Source organism: Coregonus clupeaformis, unplaced genomic scaffold (assembly GCF_020615455.1).
Source record: "Coregonus clupeaformis isolate EN_2021a unplaced genomic scaffold, ASM2061545v1 scaf0359, whole genome shotgun sequence".
Classification (NCBI taxonomy): domain Eukaryota; kingdom Metazoa; phylum Chordata; class Actinopteri; order Salmoniformes; family Salmonidae; genus Coregonus; species Coregonus clupeaformis.
Window position 1 is genome coordinate 128,981 of NW_025533814.1, and position 23,159 is coordinate 152,139.

Sequence of the window (23,159 nt, forward strand, 5' to 3'; positions counted from 1 at the left end):
GCAAAACTATGGTACCTTTCTGGTAAAATAATGGTACTCGATGGCAGCCTTGTAAACTATGTGGAATGATAGCACAAACAGTTCTGGTACCTAGGCTAGTGCCAGCCTGGTATACTATGAGTACTGACAGTTTTCCAGCTGGTACTCTATTACAGCCTGGTATATTATGAGTACTGACAGTTTTTCAGCTGGTACTCTATGCCAGCCTGGTATACTATAAGAATTTACAGTTTTTCAGCTGGTACTCTATTACAGCCTGGTATACTATGAGTACTGACCGTTTTTCAGCTGGTACTCTATGCCAACCTGGTATACTATGAGTAAGTAGCTTTGGCTTGTGTGAGCCAGAGCGGCCCATAGGGCAGGAGCCTATCTCCTTCATGTATTAGTACACCCCCTGGACAGGACACTAGTCTATCTCCTGTTTCTGTAGTGAGACAGCTTGATGTACAGTATACCCCCTGGACAGGACACTAGTCTATCTCCTGTTTCTGTAGTGAGGCAGCTTGATGTATAGTACACCCCCTGGACAGGACACTAGTCTATCTCCTGTTTCTGGAGTGAGACAGCTTGATGTACAGTATACCCCCTGGACAGGACACTAGTCTATCTCCTGTTTCTGTAGTGAGGCAGCTTGATGTATAGTACACCCCCTGGACAGGAACTAGTCTATCTCCTGTTTCTGGAGTGAGACAGCTTGATGTACAGTATACCCCCTGGACAGGACACTAGTCTATCTCCTGTTTATGTAGTGAGACAGCTTGATGTACAGTACACCTCCTGGACAGGACACTAGTCTATCGCAGGGCCTTAGACACCAATCTATCTCCTTAATGCTGAGAGCCAAGCAGAGACGCATCAGGTCCCATTTTAACAGTCTATGTTATGACTCGGCCGGGGATTGAACTCTCAACCTTCTAACCACAAGGCTACTGAGTGTACTCACAGTTTTTGAGCTGGTATTCTATAGCAGCCTTGAGGTTGAAGCCTTCTATGAGAGCAGTCTCATGTAGGATCAGGGTGTTGCCCACACTTCTCACGTCGATGCCCTCTGTCGTCATGCCAACGCTCAGCTCTGGACGAGAGAACACACACGACACACACGAGACACACGAGACACACGAGACACACACCGGATGGTCAGGGGGAAACATGGATGAGAAGAAGGAGGGACACTAAGTGAAAATCACAACACAGTGATCAGGTATCTAACTAAACAGGTGTGCTAACCTTTTGAGATGTGATCAGGTATCTAACTAGACAGGTGTGCTGACCTTTTGAGATGTGCTGTGATCAGGTATCTAACTAAACAGGTGTGCTGACAAATGAACTTCTTCATTTTAAAGGCCAGTTTTACCTGGATGCTCCCTGATCCCTCTCTCTATGATCTCGCCGATGAATTTGAGGGCCTGAGCATACTGTTTCATGCTATAGTAGCACAGACCTATATTGTAGGACAGGTCTGAGACAGAAAGGAAGAGAGAGAGGGAGGGAGAGAGGGAGAGGGAGAGGGGAGAGAGAGATTCAGCAACTTGCAAGATACGTTTAGGATAGCCAAAAGGTCAAAAGGTTTCCTTTGTGTGTGCAGTTACCTGGTTGGTAGCCCAGAACCTGCATGGCAGACATGAACTTCTTGCAGGCCTCCTCGTACTCCCCCTCCTTGTAGAGTAGACAGCCCATGTCCACCTCATAGTCTGGGTCGTCCTGGGGAAGCTGCTCTACCAATGTCTGACAGGGAGAGGGTCCATGAAGGGGTTATAAGAGGTCATAAAGGGTTATAGGGAGTCATAAGGGCATATTCATGGAGAAAAGGAGATCGGGTTTATAAGGGGTTATATTAATTTCTCCTGACCGCATACAGTAACCACCAGGTACATGTTTTTGGTCTTTAGTTATGGTTCTAGTTCTGGTTCTACTCATGGTTCTAGTTCTGGTTCTAGTCATGGCCAAGTCCAGTATATGTCCAATACTAGTAGCTACTAACCTTCACTCCAGAGTACTCCTCTTCTCCGTATTTGATGGCTGCCTGCAGTTTGATCATCTGTGGGAGAGATGGACAGAACATGGGTCAGAAGAGAGAAAAGAACCAAGATAATATAATTATATCTCAGTGTGGATAACTCTACCTGGTGGGGCTGGTAGTAAACATTATAACTCTACCTGGTGGGGCTGGTAGTAAACATTATAACTCTACCTGGTGGGGCTGGTAGTAAACATTATAACTACCTGGTGGGGCTGGTAGTAAACATTATAACTCTACCTGGTGGGGCTGGTAGTAAACATTATAACTCTACCTGGTGTGTCTGGTAGTAAACATTATAACTCTACCTGGTGTGTCTGGTAGTAAACATTATAACTCTACCTGGTGGGGCTGGTAGTAAACATTATAACTCTACCTGGTGGGGCTGGTAGTAAACATTATAACTACCTGGTGGGGCTGGTAGTAAACGTTATAACTCTACCTGGTGGGGCTGGTAGTAAACATTATAACTCTACCTGGTGGGGCTGGTAGTAAACATTATAACTTTACCTGGTGGGGCTGGTAGTAAACATTATAACTCTACCTGGTGTGTCTGGTAGTAAACATTATAACTCTACCTGGTGTGTCTGGTAGTAAACATTATAACTCTACCTGGTGTGTCTGGTAGTAAACATTATAACTCTACCTGGTGGGGCTGGTAGTAAACATTATAACTCTACCTGGTGAGGCTGGTAGAAAACATTATAACTTTACCTGGTGGGGCTGGTAGTAAACATTATAACTCTACCTGGTGGGGCTGGTAGTAAACATTATAACTCTACCTGGTGGGGCTGGTAGTAAACATTATAACTCTACCTGGTGGGGCTGGTAGTAAACATTATAACTCTACCTGGTGGGGCTGGTAGTAAACATTATAACTCTACCTGGTGGGGCTGGTAGTAAACATTATAACTCTACCTGGTGGGGCGGGTAGTAAACATTATAACTCTACCTGGTGGGGCTGGTAGTAAACATTATAACTCTACCTGGTGGGGCTGGTAGTAAACATTATAACTCTACCTGGTGGGGCTGGTAGTAAACATTATAACTCTACCTGGTGGGGCTGGTAGTAAACATTATAACTCTAACTGGTGGGATTGTTAGTAGTAGTGAATAGACCCGTTTAATTTTGTCTGGCTTGCCATTCCAAATAAAAGTGAATATTTTTTGCTCATATAATTTAAAAAACAAGTCGCTAGGTGTAGGCAAGGCCATAAGCAAATAGGTAAACTGGGATATGACTAAAGAGTGATTTTTCCACAAATAGACAGGTATTTTCCTTTCCACGATAACAAGATCGTATCTATTTTTGCTAACTTTCTATTAAAATGTTTTGTAGTGAGATCATTTCTTTCTTTCGGGATATGAATACTGAGTATGCCCACTTCACCATCAGACCATTTGATTGGTAAACTACACGGTAATGTAAAAGTTGTATTTTTTTGTGATCCAACACATAATATAGTACACATCATAATTTGGTTGTAATCCAGAGAGGTTTGAAAAAGTATCTAGATCCTCTATGAGGCTGTGGAGGGATCCAAATTGTGGATTTAAAAGAAAACATGAATCATCAGCGTACAATGACACCTTTGTTTTTAAGCCCTGGATTTCTAGGCCCTTGATATTATTGTTGGATCTGATTTTAACAGCTAACATTTCGATGGCTATAATAAATAGATATGCTGATAGTGGACAACCTTGTTTTACTCCTCTTGACAGTTTAATACTTTGAGAAATAGCCATTATTTACTATTTTACACCTAGTGTTACTATAAATAACTTTAAACCATTGTAAAAGAGATTATCCAAAATTGAAATATTCCAGGCATTTATATATATAAATTCTAGTCGTACTTTATCGAAAGCCTTTTCTAAGTCAGCTATGAATACCAGGCCTGGTTTCCCAGAATTTTCATAGTGTTATATTGTTTCCAGTACTTGTCTTATATTATCTCCAATGTATCGTCTATGTAAAAAACCTGTAAGCATTGTTGTTCACTAGTTTACTCCAATTAGGGAGGGGATGGTGGGGTTGGAAAGTAATAAAGGGAAATATATATATTTTTAAAGGATATGTATGTATGTATGTATGTATGTATGTATGTATGTATGTATATACAGTGGGGAGAACACGTATTTGATACATTGCCGATTTTGCAGGTTTTCCTACTTACAAAGCATGTAGAGGTCTATAATTGTTATCATAGGTACACTTCAACTGTGAGAGATGGAATCTAAAACAAAAATCCAGAAAATCACATTGTATGATTTTTAAGTAATTAGGTCTTCTACCAGCCCCACCAGGTAGAGTTATATAGAAAACTAAACATAGAAACTACACACCCTGGCTCAACATTTAAGAGTCCCCAGAGCCAGGGCGTGACAGTACCCCCCCCAAAGGTGCGGACTCCGACCGCGCCCCATAAACATAACAGGGTAGGGGCCGGGTGGGCATTCCGCCTCGGAGGCGGATCCGGCTCCGGGCGTAACCACCACCTTCTCTCCACCTCCCTGTTGCGCCCCTGGTCTGGTCTGGTCTGGCACCGCTGACTGGAGCTGGACCCGACGACGGTGGAACGAACTGTACAGGCTCCGGACTGGAGCCGCTGGCCGGAGCTGGACTGGGCACCGGTGGAGCGGATTGCTCTGGCTCCGGAGTGGATCCGCTGACTGGAGTTGGACCGGACCCCGGTGGAGCGGATTGCTCTGGCTCCGGAGTGGAGCAGCTGACCGGTGCCTGGTGGAACAGGCACGGGCCGTGCCGGACTGGACACACGCACCACTGGCTTGGTGCGGGGAGCAGGAACGGGCCGGACAGGGCTGACGACGCGCACCACTGGCTTGGTGCGGGGAGCAGGAACGGGCCGGACCGGGCTGACGACGCGCACCACTGGCTTGGTGCGGGGAGCAGGAACGGGCCGGACTGGGCTGACGACGCGCACCACTGGCTTGGTGCGGGGAGCAGGAACGGGCCGGACCGGGCTGACGACGCGCACCACTGGCTTGGTGCGGGGAGCAGGAACGGGCAGGACCGGGCTGGCGACGCGCACCACTGGCTTGGTGCGAGGGGCAGGAACAGGCCGGACCGGCGACGCGCACCACTGGCTTGGTGCGAGGGGCAGGAAAGGCCGGACCGGGCTGGCGACGCGCACCACTGGCTTGGTGCGAGGGGCAGGAACAGGCCGTACCAGGCTGGCGACGCGCACCACTGGCTTGGTGCGAGGGACAGGAACAGGCCGGACCGGGCTGGCGACGCGCACCACTGGCTTGGCGCGAGGGACAGGAACAGGCCGGACCGGGCTGACGACGCGCACCACTGGCTTGGCGCGAGGGACAGGAACAGGCCGGACCGGGCTGGCGATGCGCACCACTGGCTTGGTGCGAGGGACAGGAACAGGCCGGGCTGGACTGGGAACACGCACCACTGGCTTGGTGCAGGGAGCAGGAACGGGCCGGGCCGGACTGGGAACACGCACCATTGGCTTGGTGCGGGGAGCAGGAACGGGCCGTACCGGACTGTGGACACACACCACTGGCTTAGTGCGAGGAGCAGGAACGGGTCGGGCCGTACTGGGAACACGCACCACTAGCTTAGTGCGGGGAGCAGGAACGGGCCGGACCATACTGGGAACACACACCACTGGCCTTGTGCGGGAAGCAGGAATGGGTCGGGCCGTACTGGGAACACGCACCACTGGCTTAGTGCGGGGATCAGGAACGGACCGGACTGGCGACACACACCACTTGCTTGGTGCGAGGAGCGGGACTGGGTTCCCTTATAAACCTCCGCTCCTTCTGCTGCCTAACCAACTCCTCTCGCCGTGCCTCTACACTCTCCTTCTCCCTTATCGCCTCCTGTAGCTCCTCCCTCTGACCCAATAACTCCTGCTCCCTCTGGACCAATAGCCCCCGTAACCTGGTGGCCTCCTCTCCTAATCTGCAGATTCGCCCTGTCGCTGCCTCCTGCTGCCTTGTCGTCCACGGCGTGTGCCCCCCCAAATTTTTTTCTTGGGGTTGCCTCTCGGGTGTCCGTCGTCGGCACGGTTGGCACCGTTTCTCCTCTCCTGCCTGGGCATTTACCTTCGCCCATGGCCCTTTCCCCGCGAATATCTCCTCCCATGACCACCATTTGCCCACCTGAGACATCGCTATTCTCTCTTCCTGGGCACGCTGCTTGGTCCTCATTTGGTGGGATCTTCTGTCACGATCGTTTACGGATGAGACGGACCAAGGCGCAGCGTGATAAACTTACATATTTATTAACGTACTGAACACGAACAAAACAACAAACAAACTATACGTGAAGTCCAAGGTAGACTAATAACATACCTATACGGAACAAGATCCCACACAGACTGGTGCCAAACGGCTGCCTAAGTATGGTCCCCAATCAGAGACAACGAACTACAGCTGCCTCTGATTGGGAACCACCCTGGCCAACATAGATCTACACGATCTAGAAACTCAAACATAGAAAACTAAACATAGAAACTACACACCCTGGCTCAACATTTAAGAGTCCCCAGAGCCAGGGCGTGACACACACACTCAATCAAACAGACTCCAACCTCTCCACAATGGCCAAGACCAGAGAGCTGTGTAAAATTGTAGACCTGCACAAGGCTAGGATGGGCTACAGGACAATAGGCAAGCAGCTTGGTGAGAAGGCAACAACTGTTGGCGCAATTATTAGAAAATGGAAGTTCAAGATGACGGTCAATCACCCTCGGCCTGGGGCTCCATGCAAGATCTCACCTCGTGGGGCATCAATGATCATGAGGAAGGTGAGGGATCAGCCCAGAACTACACGGTAGGACCTGCTCAATGACCTGAAGAGAGCTGGGACCACAGTCTCAAAGAAAACCATTAGTAACACACTACGCCGTCATGGATTAAAATCCTGCAGCGCACGCAAGGTCCCCCTGCTCAAGCCAGCGCATGTCCAGGCCCGTCTGAAGTTTGCCAATGACCATCTGGATGATCCAGAGGAGGAATGGGAGAAGGTCATGTGGTCTGATGAGACAAAAATAGAGCTTTTTGGTCTAAACTCCACTCGCCGTGTTTGGAGGAAGAAGAAGGATGAGTTCAACCACAAGATCACCATCCCAACCGAGTGGCGCAGTGGTCTAAGGCACTGCATCGCTAGCTGTGCCACTAGAGATCCTGGTTCGAATCCAGGCTCTGCCGGCCGCGACCGGGAGACCCATGGGGCGGCGCATAATTGGCCCTGCGTCGTCCAGGGTAGGGGAGGGAATGGCCGGCAGGGATGTAGCTCAGTTGGTAGTTTGCAACGCCAGGGTTGTGGGTTCAATTCCCATGTGGGGCCAGTATGAAAAAAATTAAATAAAAAAAGAATAATGTATGCACTCACTAACTGTAAGTCGCTCTGGATAAGAGCGTCTGCTAAATGACTAAAATGTAAATGTGAAGCATGGAGGTGGAAACATCATTCTTTGGGGATGCTTTTCTGCAAAGACGTTAGGGTTAATGAAACACTGATTATAACTCTACCTTGGTATTCTAACTGAATGTAGGAACTGTACCTTGGTGTGGCTGGTAGGGTTGTCCAGTAGAAAGGTAGCCTTCATGGCCTCGGGGTAGGCACAGGCCCCGTACAGAGACTGGGCGTAATACAGCTTGTACTCCTCCACCTCGGGGTGTAGCTGGGTCAGCTGCTCATAGCACTCTGCTGCGTTGGTAAAGTCCTGCATGTGGTAGTAGCAGTACCCCAGCAGAGATAGGGCTGCCCGCGACTGGGAGGAGGAGGATAACAAGTTCAGCACTATAGGGCGATTGACAATTAAAGGCAATGTTCCATGAGACTGCATTCACGGTAAACGCTGCATCTATCGGCTCAATCAGAAATTACCTTTACATTTTCAAGAATGCTATAGCGCTGAACTTCGCCAATACGGATTGAATCGAGCCCTACATGTTTTGTCACATGAAATAGCCTGAGGGACAGTCTGTTTGTGCTATTATGACAACCCCTTGTCACTCATTGGCATGCTAAACATTGGCTTGGTGATGACAGCAATGGAGTTGGCAAGAGCACAAATAGATCTGGGACCAGGCTATAGGAGGAGACAACAGATCTGGGACTAGGCTATAGGAGGAGACAACAGATCTGGGACCAGGCTATAGGAGGAGACAACAGATCTGGAACCAGGCTACAAGTGATGTACACGAATGTCCAATGGATGTGTCTTCTGCTTTATCCCAACCCCTCCGAGCAAGCAGACATGGGTGGTTATCAGACATGGTGGTGTGTTGTGGATCTTAGGGATCCTCTCTAAACATAGCAAGATCTGTAGTATCACAATAATATTCTGTGTGCCAGTCGGGTGGACTTTGCTAGATTTGACCATGAACTACTCACAAATGCAGCATAGCAAATATGCACGTGGATCAGAACTGACTAGGAACGATCTGCCTAGAAACTACAACGTATTGAATGAACAGTTCAATACAACTATCAAGTGAAGGTGTGTGTGCAGTGCACTGATGCCAATGAGTCAACTTTACAGGAACAACACACACACACACTACCTTCATCTGTTTCTGCAGTTCATGGCTGAGGATGTGGATGGCCTCTCCATACCGTCCATCTTTGATCTATAGGAGAACAGAGTTAGCAGCTAGTTATAAAATAATACATTAGCTATCTAGCTAGCTATGTGGTCACACACTTAGTTCGTTAGCTAGCGTTAGGCTAACAAGCATTTTGCTACGGCTGGCCATGCTTTCCATCTGGCTACCACTACCCCGGCCACCAACTCTGCACCCTCCGCTAGAACTTGCCCATGCCCCCCCCCACTTCTCCTTCACACAAATTCAGACAGCTGATGTTCTGAAAGAGCTGCAAAATCTGGACCCCTACAAATCAGCTGGGCTAGACAATCTGTGGTCCTCTGTAGCTCAGCTGGTAGAGCACGGCGCTTGTAACGCCAGGGTAGTGGGTTCGATCCCCGGGACCACCCATACACAAAAATGTATGCACACATGACTGTAAGTCGCTTTGGATAAAAGCGTCTGCTAAATGGCATATTATTATATTATTATTATATTATCTGGACCCTTTCTTTCTAAAACTAGCCGCCGAAATTGTCGCAACCCCTATTACTAGTCTGTTCAACCTCTCTTTCATAACGTCTGAGATCCCCAGAGATTGGAAAGCTGCCGCGGTCATCCCCCTCTTCAAAGGGGGTGACACTCTAGATCCAAACTGCTACAGACCTATATCCATCCTGCCCTGCCTTTCGAAAGTATTTGAAAGCCAAGTTAACAAACAGATCACCGACCATTTCGAATACCACCGTACCTTCTCCGCTATGCAATCCGGTTTCCGAGCTGGTCATGGGTGCACTTCAGCCACGCTCAAGGTCCTAAACGATATTATAACCGCGATTGATAATAGACAGTACTGTGCAGCTGTCTTCATCGACCTGGCCAAGGCTTTCGACTCTGTCAACCACCGCATTCTTATTGGCAGACTAAATAGCCTTGGTTTCTCAAATGACTGCCTCGCCTGGTTCACCAACTACTTCTCAGATAGAGTTCAGTGTGTCAAATCGGAGGGCCTGTTGTCTGGACCTATGGCAGTCTCTATGGGGGTGCCACAGGGTTCAATTCTTGGGCCGACACTTTTCTCAGTGTATATCAATGATGTCGCTCTTGCTGCTGGTGACTCTCAGATCCACCTCTACGCAGACGACACCATTTTGTATACATCTGGCCCTTCATTGGACACTGTGTTAACAAACCTCCAAACGAGCTTCAATGCCATACAACACTCCTTCAGTAGCCTCCAACTGCTCTTAAACACTACTAAAACTAAATGCATGCTTTTCAATCGAACGCTGCTGGCACCCGCCCACCCGACTAGAATCACCACTCTCGACGGGTCTGACCTAGAGTATGTGGACAACTACAAATACCTAGGTGTCTGGTTAGACTGTAAACTCTCCTTCCAGACTCACATAAAGAATCTCCAATCCAAAGTTAAATCTAGAATCGGCTTCCTATTTCGCAACAAAGCCTCCTTCACTCATGCTGCCAAACATGCCCTCGTAAAACTGACTATCCTACCGATCCTTGACTTCGGCGATGTCATTTACAAAATAGCCTCCAACACTCTACTCAGCAAATTGGATGTAGTCTATCACAGTGCCATCCGTTTTGTCTCCAAAGCCCCATACACTACCCACCACTGTGACCTTTGTACGCTCTTGTTGGCTGGTCCTCACTACATGTTCGTCGTCAAACCCACTGGCTCCAGGCCATCTATAAATCACTGCTAGGCAAATCCCCGCCTTATCTTAGCTCATTGGTCACCATAGCAGCACCCACCCGTAGTCTGCGCTCCAGCAGGTATATCTCACTGGTCATTCCCAAAGCCAACACCTCCTTTGGCCGCCATTCCTTCCAGTTCTCTGCTGCCAATGACTGGAACGAATTGCAAAAATCTCTGAAGCTGGAGACTCTTATCTCCCTCACTAACTTTAAGCATCAGTTGTCGGAGCACCTTACCAATCACTGCACCTGTACACAGCCCATCTGAAATTAGCCCACCCAACTACCTCATCCCTATATTGTTATTTATTTTGCTCTTTTGCACCCCAGTATCTCTATTTGCACATAATCTCTTGCACATCTAGCATTCCAGTGTTAATACTATTGTAATTATTTTGCACTATAGCCTATTTATTGCCTTACCTCCATAACTTGCTACATTTGCACACACTGTATATATATTTTCTGTTGTATTTTTGACTTTATGTTTTTTTACCCCATATGTAACTCTGTGTTGTTTTTATCGCACTGCTTTGCTTTATCTTGGCCAGGTTGCAGTTGTAAATGATAACTTGTTCTCAACTAGCTTACCTGGTTAAATAAAGGTGAAATAAATAAAATAAAAATAGCCTATAGCCTGAGCCTTGAAATATAAGGGTCTGTCGGGCTAGCTTAATCAAAGTTAGCTAGCTTGTTAAAGCCCCAATTTGTTAATTCGTATTGTAACGTTAGCTAGCTATACGAATACCACAAGTTCAAATAACCAGTTTCATTAGCTTGCTAGCTATCATGGCTAGCGTTAGTATCCATGGCATGTAACGTTAGCTATACAAGCGAGCAACTTCTCACCATTTTGTAGACAGTGGCAGTGTATTCGCCGTCTTTAATCGTTGTCAGGGTCATGATTTTGCCGATAAATCAACAGTTCTCAAAGGTAAGACTATTTTCACGCGGGAAATTCTTGCCGGTTCACCAATAATCCCAATTAATGCACCATGTTTTCGGCGTATTTTTCTTTTCTACACGTTCAACGCACAGGAAGTGTTACTTAGCAACTGTACCGGAAACGGAAACCTCGACGTTGAACAACTTTAAAACAGCCAATGAGGAGCGTCTGTTGCGAGGTAGGACCATAGAGATTGATAGCGGCCTTTAGTGGCCAAAAGGCTGTTTTAGCATGGGCAGCACCATTGAGGGCTTCCGCCATGCTTCCGCCATTTTAAAGTAGTCAAAGTAGTCAACAGGGTGGGGATTTCTATGGGTTGTAGCACAGACTATCCATTATATTGACCAGAATCTCAAGTGGCCACTCTAACAATGAAAATAAATGTGTTAAAAAATGGAAGGCAGTCAGGAGGAGGCAAGATCAGGTGGGACCATTCTAGCCAATGAGAGGGCAGATACGCGTGTGAACAACAGGCACAACTCAGAGCAAAGTTGCCAGGATAGGGTGTAGAGTCTGAAAGGTTCTCCCATCTCCCCTGGATATGATGTAGAGTCTGAAAGGTTCTCCCATCTCCCCTGGATAGGGTGTAGAGTCTGAAAGGTTCTCCCATCTCCCCTGGATAGGGTGTAGAGTCTGGAAGGTTCTCCCATCTCCCCTGGATAGGGTGTAGAGTCTGGAAGGTTCTCCCATCTCCCCTGGATAAGGTGTATGAGAACAACAGGTGTAAATACATGTTATTCCATTCAGTAAGATATTACAGTAAATACATGTTATTCCATTCAGTATTTCAGTAAATACATGTTATTCCATTCAGTAAGGTATTTCAGTAAATACATGTTATTCCATTCGGTAATGCCACAAGTGTAGAGAGGAGTAGGCAGGAGGCAGTCGCCGGTTTAGAACTACTGAATTTATTAAAGCACCGTAGCTTAAAGCGGGACGAAACCCACCGTGTAAAATATAAAGTACTCAGGAAATAGTAGGAGAGATTCCTCTCAGGAAACAACCAACATATACAATGACCGACAAAGACAAAATTACAGAGGGAGTATATATACAGTAATAGTGGGGATTGGAAGCAGGTGTGTGTAATGATGACGAGACAAGTCAGGGGTTGATGACAGAAGGGCGTTTGCCAGCAGCAGGTTCGGCAGCAGCTAGAAAGGCCGGCGATACCAAACGCCTGAGCTGGACAGAAGGGGGAAACAAAGCGAAGGCTGGTGTGACAGTACCCCCCCACCCCCCGCACCACCACGAGGCGCTGCTCCAGCAGTGGGGTGCCGCCGACCTTGGGGACGACCCAAGAGACGCGGTGCAGGTCGGTCGGGACGACGCCTGTGGAAATTCCGAATGAGAGAACGGTCCAGGATGTCCCGCGTCGGAACCCAGAACCACTCTTCGGGACCGTACCCCTCCCAGTCGACCAGGTACTGGAGAGACCCCTCACGACGCCTTGAGTCCAACAGGCTGCGGACGGAGTATGCCGGGGCTCTCTCAACGTCCAAGGTCCAGCACTAGCCAAGGGACCAGCTGCAACCGGCCTGAGGAGAGATACATGAAATGAGAGTGAGATACGGTAATTGACGGAGAGCTGTAATCTGTACGTCACCTCATTGATTCTCCTCAGAACTTTGAACGTACCCCACAAACCGCAGGCTCAGCTTCCGGCAGGGCAGGCGGAGGGGCAGGTCCTTCGTAGAAAGCCAGACCCTGTCACCGGGATGAAAGACCGGGGCCACACTGGGGTGATGATCGGCCTGCGCCTTCTGCCGGAGGACGACGCGCTGGAGACGGGTATGCGCTGTGTTCCATACCTCCTGGGCGCACCGGAACCAATCGTCCACCGCAGGAGCCTCGATCTGACTCCGGTGCCAGGGCCGGCTGATAGCCTAGAACACACTGAAAGGGTGTGAGGTTAGTGGAGGAGTGACGGAGGGAGTTTTATGCGTATTCTGCCAAAGGCAGAAACGCAGCACACTCCCCTGTTCAGTCCGCGTCCACAATGCGGGACAGGGGAATAATGGGTGTCACTTCCTCCCTCCGATCCTCTGTGTCATGCACCCTGGACAACGCATCGGCCTTAACGTTCTTAGATCCCGGCCGGTAGGAGAGGGTAAAGTCAAACCTGGTGAAGAATAGGGCCCACCTGGCCTGACGCGGGTTCAGCCTCTTTGCTGCTCGAATGTACTCTAGGTTCCGGTGGTCCGTCCAGACAAGGAATGGGTGTTGACCACCCTCCAGCCAGTGCCGCCATGCCTTCAGCGCCTTCTTGACGGCCAACAACTCACAATCCCCTACGCCGTAATTACGCTCCGCGGGAGACAGCTTCCGTGAGTAGAAGGCGCATGGATGGAGTTTAGGCGGCAATCCAGTACGTTGGGAGAGAACAGCTCCTACTCCAACCTCGGAGGTGTCCACCTCCACAATGAAGGGCAGAGACGGGTCAGGGTAAGCCAGAACCAGTGCGTTCGTAAACCGTTCCTTGAGCGCATGAAAGGCTTCGTTGGCCTCCCCAGTCCAGCGCAGCTGTCGAAGACCTCCCTTCAGGAGGGAGGTGAGAGGGGCAAACCACTGTGCTGAAACCCCTAATGAAGCGCCTGAAATAGTTGGCAAAACCTAGGAAGCGCTGCACCGCTTTGATGTTGGAGGGAACAGGCCACGACCGTACTCTGTTCTTCCATCTCCACTCCCGCGGTGGATATCCGATAGCCGAGGAAAGAGACTGCCTGCTGGAAGAAAAGGCACTACTCTGCCTTGGTGTACAGGTGATGCCCTATCAGCCTCTCCAAAATGGACCTGACATGAGAGACATGTTGCTCGCGTGTAGTGGATTACACCAAGATGTCGTCTATGTACACCACTACAGAGCGACCCAACATGTCTCTAAACACTCCGTTAATGAAGGATTGGAACACAGAGGGTGCATTTGTCAGGTCGTAGGACATTACCCTGAATTCGTAGTGCCCGGTGCTGGTGCTGAAGGAGGTATTCCATTCATCCCCCTCTCTGATGCGCACTGCGTAAATCCAATTTGGTAAAGTACTTTGCACCGTGCATCTGTTCGATCACAGTGGCTATGAGAGGCAGGGGATAACTGAATTTACCCATAGCCTTATACAGTGCCCGGTAATCAATACAGGGGCAGAGACCTCCGTCCTTCTTCTTCACGAAAAATAAGCTGGAAGAAGCCGGAGAGGTGGACGGGGGGGGGGCAGCACGTCCTGAATGTAGACCTCCATGGCTTCGGTCTCTGCATGCGAGAGAGGGTAGATGTGCCCCCGCGGGAGGGTAGAACCAGGAAGTAGGTTGATAGTGCAGTCCCATGGGCGATGAGGTGGCAGGCACGTGGCACGAGACTTCGAAAAAGCCACCTGTAGGTCCCAGTATTCCTCCGGGATAGGGACGTGGGTGGCCTGGTCCGGACTTTCCACGGAGGTGGCACAGATAGACACCGAGAGACACCTCCCCTGACACTTCTGCGACCAACCCAACAACCTCCTCTCTGTACATGATATACTGGGCTTATGCAACTGTAACCAGGGGAGACCTAAAACTACGGGGTGTGCAGGAGAGTCTAAGGTGAGGAACATGATGCGTTCATGGTGGTTGTGATCAACTGTGAGGGAAATGGGAATCATGGTCTTGCTCACCAGTCCTGTTCCTAGGGGACGGTTGTCTAGGGCATGGACTGGGATAGGGGGTTGTAAAGGGACTAGAGGAATGAGTAATGATAAGGCCACTGACCGGTCTAGGGAATTGCCTGCAGCACCTGAGTCCACTAGGGCAGGACTCAGTGGGGGACCAGGATAGTCAGGGAAGGTGACAGGGAGGAGGACGGGCTGGGTGGACAGAGAGGAGCAAGGCACGTCCATGCCTACCTGGGAAGGTGCAGGAGCGCTCCCCGGCCTGTCGCTTCCTCGCCTGGTTGTCCTTCTGGGACAGGTGTTCCAGGGATGGTCCGACTCTCCGCAGTAGGAGCAGAGACCCTGTTGACGGCGGCGTTGACGTTCCTCTGAGGGAAGGTGCGTCGTGCCCACCTCCATGGGCTCAGTCTCGCTGGAGGTTCCTGGGAGAGACCCGAACCCCTGGGATGGGCAACGACGGGCACGCAGGAGATTATCCAGGCGGATGGCCATGGCGATGAGCTGGTCCAGCGTGAGTTCCTCATCGCGACAGGCCAGTTCGGTCTGGACGTCCGCCTGTAGCCCGCTGCGGAAAACCGTCAACAGGGCCTGGTCGTTCCAGCCTGTGATCGCAGCCCCCGTCCGGAAATCCAGAGCGTACTCAGACGCTGTTCTGGACCCCTGGCGCAGACGGAGGAGACGCTCACCTCACTCTCGGCCCTCTGTTGGGTGGTCGTAAATGGCACGGAAGAGTTGGGTGAAGCGCTCATAGGACTGTACTTCTGGACCGTCCCTCTCCCAGACAGCGTGCGTCCACTCCAGAGCCCGGCCTGTCAGCACTGAAATCACCAAGGCCACCTTGTCACTCTCGGAGGCCGTCCCGGCATGACGTGCAAGGTGGAGGTCACACTGCAGGAGAAACCCACTACAGTGAGCTGGGGTGCCGTCAAACCTCTCCGGGAGGGGCAGGTGGACCGGTGATGTAGATGGTGGTGGGGTGGCTGGAACGACCATGAGGAGCTGGGAAGGTGGAGGTGTAGTCTGCAGTTGGCGTATGATCACCTCGTCCATGGCAGTCCTGAGGTGCTCCAGGCACAAGTCTTCACCCCTACAGCGGAGAGGTCAGGATGTCCTGCTGCCTCCTGTTATCTTGGGTCGGTCATTCTGTCACAAGTGTAGAGGGGAGTAGGCAGGAGGCAGTCGCAGGTTTAGAACTACTGAATTTATTAAAGCGCCATAGCTTAAAGCGGGACGAAACCCACAGTGCAAAATATAAAGCACTCAGGAAATAGTAGGAGAGATTCCTCTCAGGAAAACAAGCAACATATACAATGACGACAAAGACAAATGACAGAGGGAGTATATATACAGTGATAGAGTGGGGATTGGAACCAGGTGTGTGTAATAATGACGAGACAAGTCCCGATGAGTGAAGGGCGTTTGCCAGCAGCAGGTTCGGCAGCAGCTAGAAGGCCGGCGATGCCGAATGCCTGAGCTGGACAGGAGGGGGAGCCAAAGCCAAGGCTGGTGTGACAGGTAAGACATTTAAGTACATACATGTTATTCCCTTCAGTAAGATATTTCAGTAAATACATGTTATTCCATTCAGTAAGATATTTCAGTAAATACATGTTATTCCATTCAGTAAGGTATTTCAGTAAATACATGTTATTCCCTTCAGTAAGGTATTTCAGTAAATACATGTTATTCCACTCAGTAAGGTATTTCAGTAAATACATGTTATTCCATTCAGTAAGATATTTCAGTAAATACATGTTATTCATTCAGTAAGGTATGCATAAATGACTGTTTTAATATGCATTTCTGGACAGGTATTTCCGACAACTGAAAAACACTGTGCTGACTAAAACCCAGAAATTCATGTATGATGTATGTGCAATTTTGTTTTCGTGTTGAACAACCACATTTTCATTGTGAATAAGCTTGGACTCTCCTAAATAACGATTAAAAAAAATAAAGTCTGGTGTCTTCAACCAACAACCCAAGTACGAAAAATTTCATCTGAGAAAAACTGTGTGGGAAAAACACAGTCAGGACAGAAATGTGTGTGAAAGAGAGAAAGATGAACACAGTTGGAACAGAATATCCCACATTCAGAACACAGTGGACCTCATGGCAGGGGTAACCAAACCACACACGACACCGCCAAGGAGTCACTCTCTCTCTCTCTCTCTCTCTCTCTCTCTCTCTCTCTCTCTCTCTCTCTCTCTCTCTCTCTCTCTCTCTCTCTCTCTCTCTCTCTCTCTCTCTCTCTCTCTCTCTCTCTCTCTCTCTCTCTCTCTCTCTCTCTCTCTCTCTCTCTCTCTCTCTCTCTCTCTCTCTCTCTCTCTCTCTCTCTCTCTCTCTCTCTCTCTCTCGGGTGTGTGCTCTCTGTTTATATAGTGTATCCCACAGCAGTCAGAGAGCTATCCTATGTGCTGCTGTGGTGGCAGACTTAGTAGGAGTTGAGACTGAGGCCCAGTGAAGAATCAGTAGGAGTTGAGATACAAGGAAAACACTATCTTCATTAACCAGGTACGTACACCAGGTGACTAGTTATTTGCTTGCTGTTTGAGGTCTTGGCTGTAACTGTAAAACACATGCTGGGCTTTATAAAACACGTAAGAGACCGGAGACAATGATGAACACCACGGGCTGGTTTCCCAGACACAGATTAGTCCTGGTCACTTTCAATGAAGTATCTCCACTGAGCATTTGTCCAGGACTAGGCTTCATCTGTGTCTGGGAAACTGGCCCTAAAAATGTTCACAGTAACTGCTTAACAGACTGTATGCATGCACGTTTAAATGTTGAGACACAAAGTGGGGAGTACGTAATGTTGCCCTGCTGAAAGGTTAGACTGCAGCCTGTGTCCCAAACAGTGTTACTTTTGACCACTATAGGGAGTAGGGTAACATTTGGAACACGTTCATATTTAACCTCAGTAAAATGTATCTCAGAACTAAAATGTCACGTCAAACCAAACGCAAATATATGATTGTGTTAATGAAGACAGGGAGTCTTTGATGAATATCTTCATGGAGGGAATCTGCAAGGACATGCACAGAGTGAGGGATAGGAATTACAAGAAAGAGAAGAACTGAAGCATAGAGGCACAGAGAGAGAGAGAGAGAGAGAGAGAGAGAGAGAGAGAGAGAGAGAGAGAGAGAGAGAGAGAGAGAGAGAGAGAGAGAGAGAGAGAGAGAGAGAGAGAGAGAGAGAGAGAGAGAGAGGGGAAGAGAGATAGGGGAAGAGAGAGGGAGAGAGAGAGGGAGAGCGAGAGAGACTACTACTTCACTTCCTTTGGCAATGTTAACACACGTTTCCCATGCCAATAAAGCCCTTAAATTGAAATTGAAATTAAATTGAATTGAATTGAATTGAGAGAGAGAGAGAGAGAGAGAGAGGGGGGAAGAGAAAGAGAGAAGCTGAGGCATGCACATACAGAGAGAGAAAGGAAGGAAAGAGGGAGAGAGAGAGAAAAACAGCAGAACAAACCGGAGCTACACTTTGAAACTCTGAAACAGTATAAACATACACTGAAATGCAAGAAATTGAATTATACCAATACAGTGATGGAAAAAAGTATTTGATCCCCTGCTGATTTTGTACGTTTGCCCACTGACAAAGAAATGATCAGTCTATAATTTTAATGGTAGGTTTATTTGAACAGTGAGAGACAGAATAACAACAAAAAAATCCAGAAAAACGTGTGTCAAAAATGTTATAAATTGATTTGCATTTTAATGAGGGAAATAAGTATTTGACCCCCTCTCAATCAGAAAGATTTCTGGCACCCAGGTGTCTTTTATACAGGTAACGAGCTGAGATTAGGAGCACACTCTTAAAGGGAGTGCTCCTAATCTCAGCTTGTTTCTGTATAAAAGACACCTGTCCACAGAAGCAATCAATCAATCAGATTCCAAACTCTCCACCATGGCCAAGACCAAAGAGCTCTCCAAGGATGTCAGGGACAAGATTGTAGACCTACACAAGGCTGGAATGGGCTACAAGACCATCGCCAAGCAGCTTGGTGAGAAGGTGACAACAGTTGGTGCGATTATTCACAAATAGAAGAAACACAAAATAACTGTCAATCTCCCTCAGCCTGGGGCTCCATGCAAGATCTCACCTCGTGGAGTTGCAATGATCATGAGAACGGTGAGGAATCAACCCAGAACTACACGGGAGGATCTTGTCAATGATCTCAAGGCAGCTGGGACCATAGTCACCAAGAAAACAATTGGTAACACACTACGCCGTGAAGGACTGAAATCCTGCAGCGCCCGCAAGGTCCCCCTGCTCAAGAAAGCACATATACAGGCCCGTCTGAAGTTTGCCAATGAACATCTGAATGATTCAGAGGAGAACTGGGTGAAAGTGTTGTGGTCAGATGAGACCAAAATCGAGCTCTTTGGCATCAACTCAAATCGCCGTGTTTGGAGGAGGAGGAATGCTGCCTATGACCCCAAGAACACCATCCCCACCGTCAAACATGGAGGTGGAAACATTATGCTTTGGGGGTGTTTTTCTGCTAAGGGGACAGGACAACTTCACCGCATCAAAGGGGACGATGGACGGGGCCATGTACCGTCAAATCTTGGGTGAGAACCTCCTTCCCTCAGCCAGGGCATTGAAAATGGGTCGTGGATGGGTATTCCAGCATGACAATGACCCAAAACAAACGGCCAAGGCAACAAAGGAGTGGCTCAAGAAGAAGCACATTAAGGTCCTGGAGTGGCCTAGCCAGTCTCCAGACCTTAATCCCATAGAAAATCTGTGGAGGGAGCTGAAGGTTTGAGTTGCCAAACGTCAGCCTCTAAACCTTAATGACTTGGAGAAGATCTGCAAAGAGGAGTGGGACAAAATCCCTCCAGAGATGTGTGCAAACCTGGTGGCCAACTAAAAGAAACGTCTGACCTCTGTGATTGCCAACAAGGGTTTTGCCACCAAGTACTAAGTCATGTTTTGCAGAGGGGTCAAATACTTATTTCCCTCATTAAAATGCAAATCAATTTATAACATTTTTGACATGTGTATTTTTGTTTAGTTTTTTTGTTATTCTGTCTCTCACTGTTCAAATAAACCTACCATTAAAATAATAAACTGATCATGTCTTTCTCAGTGGGCAAACGTACAAAATCAGCAGGGGATCAAATACTTTTTTCCCTCACTGTAAGACACTTGATGAAATTGAAAACGCAATTGACCTAAATCAGTTCTGGGACATGTGGAACAATTTAAGCACGACAAATCACAAGAATTAGCTGTACAAGATGAAGGTTTTTGGAAAACTTATTTTGATAATCTATACAAAAACATCCCACAAAAAGACTTGAATCCGTCATTAAAAACAACCAAAATCCATTAGATTACCCAATAACCCAACAATAACTAAATGAAAAGCTAAAATCTATAAAAACCAAAGAAGACTTGGGGTCTAGATAACATCAGAAATGAAATGCTAAAAAACAGCACACCTGAGTTGCAAAATGCTGTCCTTAAATTGTTCAACATGGTACTAACTTCTGTTTGCTTTCCTTATGTCTGGAACCAGGGGCGCATCTCCCCTATCCACCAAAGTGGAGACAAATCAGACCCCAATAATTACAGGGGAATATGTGTAAACAGCAACTTGGGAAAGGTTTTCTGTAGCATTTTGAATTCATGAATTCAAACCTTTCTTCGAGAAAAATTGTAATAAGTAAATGTCAAATTGGCTTTCTCCCCAACCATCGCACTACTGACCATATAAACACCGTACACACACTAATTAATAAACACGTCCACCCAACAAAAAAAGAGGGCAAAATCTTTGATTCTACTTGACACGAAGGTCTACTCTTAAAAATTATCCAAAGAGGGCTTGGTGGTAAGGTGTATGAATTAATACAATGTATGTACACAGAAAACAAGTGTGCAATAAAAATGAAAAACCAAAAAACATAATTATTTTCACAACGTCGAGGTGTGAGACAAGGCTGCAGTTTGAGTCAAAACCTTTTCAACATTTATATAAATTAATTAGCAGACCATTCTGCAGCCCTAGGACTCACACTATTTGACACAGAGGTAAAATACCTGCTATATGCTGATGATTTGGTTTTTCTATCTCCAACCAAAAAAGGTATTCAACAGAACCTCAATATTCTAGAGCAATATTACCATAATTGGGCCCTGGCAGTAAATTTCAAAAAACTAAAATCATGATTTACCTGAAAAACCCCAGATGTCAGAAACACAAATATAAATTCACCTTGAACAACGTCATAATTGAACACACTAAAAATTACTCATACCTTGGTCTGACCATATCTGCATCGGGAAACTTTAATATGGCAGTGAATGCACTCAAAGAAAAAGCCTGCAGAGCATTGTATGCAATAAAAATGAAATGAAACCCTTTATGGTTGTGAGGTCTGGGGGTCCGCTCACCAACCAAGAATTCACAAAATGGGACAAACGCCAAATTGAGACTCTGGATGCAGAATTCTTCAAAAATATCCTCAGTGTACTATGAAAAACACAAAATAATGCATGCAGAGCAGAATTAGGCCAATACCCGCTAATTATCAAAATCCAGAAAAGAGCCGTTAAATTCTATAACCACTTAAAAGGAAGCAATTCCCAAACCTTCCATAACAAAGCCATCACCTACAGAGATATGAACTTGGAGAAGAGTCCCCTAAGCAAGCTGGTCCTGGGGCGCTGTTCACAAACACAAACAGACCTCACAGAGCCCCAGGACAGCATCACAATTAGACCCAACCAAATCATTAAGAAAACAAAAAGATAATTACTTGACACATTGGAAAGAATTAACAAAAAAAAGAGCAAACTAGAATGCTATTTGACCCTAAACAGAGAGTACACAGTGGCAGAATACCTGACCACTGTGACTGACCCAAACTTAAGGAAAGCTTTGACTATGTACAGACTCAGTGAGCATAGCCTTGCTATTGAGAAAGGCCGCCGTAGGCAGACCTGGCTCTCAAGAGAAGACAGGCTATGTGCACACTGCCCACAAAATGAGGTGGAAACTGAGCTGCACTTCATAACTTCCTGCCAAATGTATGACCATAAAGACACATATTTCCCTCAGATTACACAGATCCACAAAGAATTCGAAAACAAACCCACTTTTGATAAATTTCCTTATCTACTGGGTGAAAAACCACAGTGTGCCATCACAGCTGCAAGATTTGTGACCTGTTCCCACAAAAAAAAAGGCAACCAGTGAAGAACAAACACCATTGTAAATACAACCCATATTTATGTTGATTTATTTTCCCATTTGTACTTTAACTATTTGCACATTGTTACAACACTGTATATATACATAATATGACATTTGAAATGTCTTTATTCTTTTGGAACTTCTGAGTGTAATGTTTACTGTTCATATTTATTACTTATTTCACTTTTGTTTACTATATACTTCACTTGCTTTGGCAATGTTAACATATGTTTCCCATGCCAATAAAGCCCTTAAATTGAAATGAGAGAATGAGAGAGAGAGAGAGAGAGAGCGAGAGAGAGAGAGTGAGAGAGAGAGAGAGAGAGAGAGAGAGAGAGAGAGAGAGAGAGAGAGAGAGAGAGAGAGAGAGTGTGAGAGAGAGAGAGAGAGAAGCTGACGTGGTTATGGTGTTGTCTCTACATGTCAGATCTCCTTCCCCTCAGAGAGTCTGCATCTCTAATGGAACCCTATTCCCTATATACTGAAGTGCACTACTTTTGACCAGAGCCTATAGGTTGGCATTTGGGACGCAGACTGGGACAGGTACCTTATACACTGAACAAAAATATAAATGCAACAATTTCTAAGATTTTACTGAGTTACAGTTCATATAAGGAAATCAGTCAATTGAAATAAATAGATTAGGCCCTAATCTATGGATTTCACATGACTGGGAATACAGATATGCATCTGTTGGTCACAGATAACTTTTTTTTAAAGGTAGGACCGTGGATCAGAAAACCTGTCAATATCTGGTGTGACCACCATTTGCTTCACGCAGCGCAACACATCTCGTTCGCATAGTTGATCAGGCTGTTGATTGTGGCCTGTGGAATAATGTCCCACTCCTCTTCAATGGCTGTGCGAAGTTTCTGGATATTGGCAGGAGCTGGAACATGCTGTCGTACACGTCGATCCAGAGCATCCCAAACATGCTCAATAGGTGACATGTTTGGTGAGTATGCAGGCCATGGAAGAACTGGGGAACTTTCAGCTTCCAGGAATTGAGTACAGATCCTTGTGACATGGGGCCGTGCA

General features: G+C 47.2%; 1 protein-coding gene across 2 annotated transcripts in view; it reads right to left on the bottom strand.

The window, feature by feature from the left end:
- Nucleotides 1-11,384, bottom strand: part of LOC121570698 (tetratricopeptide repeat protein 30A) — a 54,758-nt gene extending 43,374 nt beyond the window's left edge. Inside the window, exons 1-7 of one of the 2 annotated variants that reach the window (XM_041882172.2) lie at nt 11,165-11,384; nt 8,573-8,638; nt 7,567-7,776; nt 1,985-2,041; nt 1,593-1,728; nt 1,358-1,462; nt 947-1,075 (exon numbers count right to left, since the gene is read on the bottom strand). In XM_041882172.2, coding sequence (XP_041738106.1) covers nt 947-1,075; nt 1,358-1,462; nt 1,593-1,728; nt 1,985-2,041; nt 7,567-7,776; nt 8,573-8,638; nt 11,165-11,218 — 757 coding nt within the window. In that variant the 5' untranslated portion in view covers nt 11,219-11,384. The remainder of the gene's footprint in view (nt 1-946; nt 1,076-1,357; nt 1,463-1,592; nt 1,729-1,984; nt 2,042-7,566; nt 7,777-8,572; nt 8,639-11,164) is intronic. The other variant, XM_041882171.2, reaches the window with a different exon arrangement.
- Between the last annotated feature and the right edge of the window lie 11,775 nt (nt 11,385-23,159).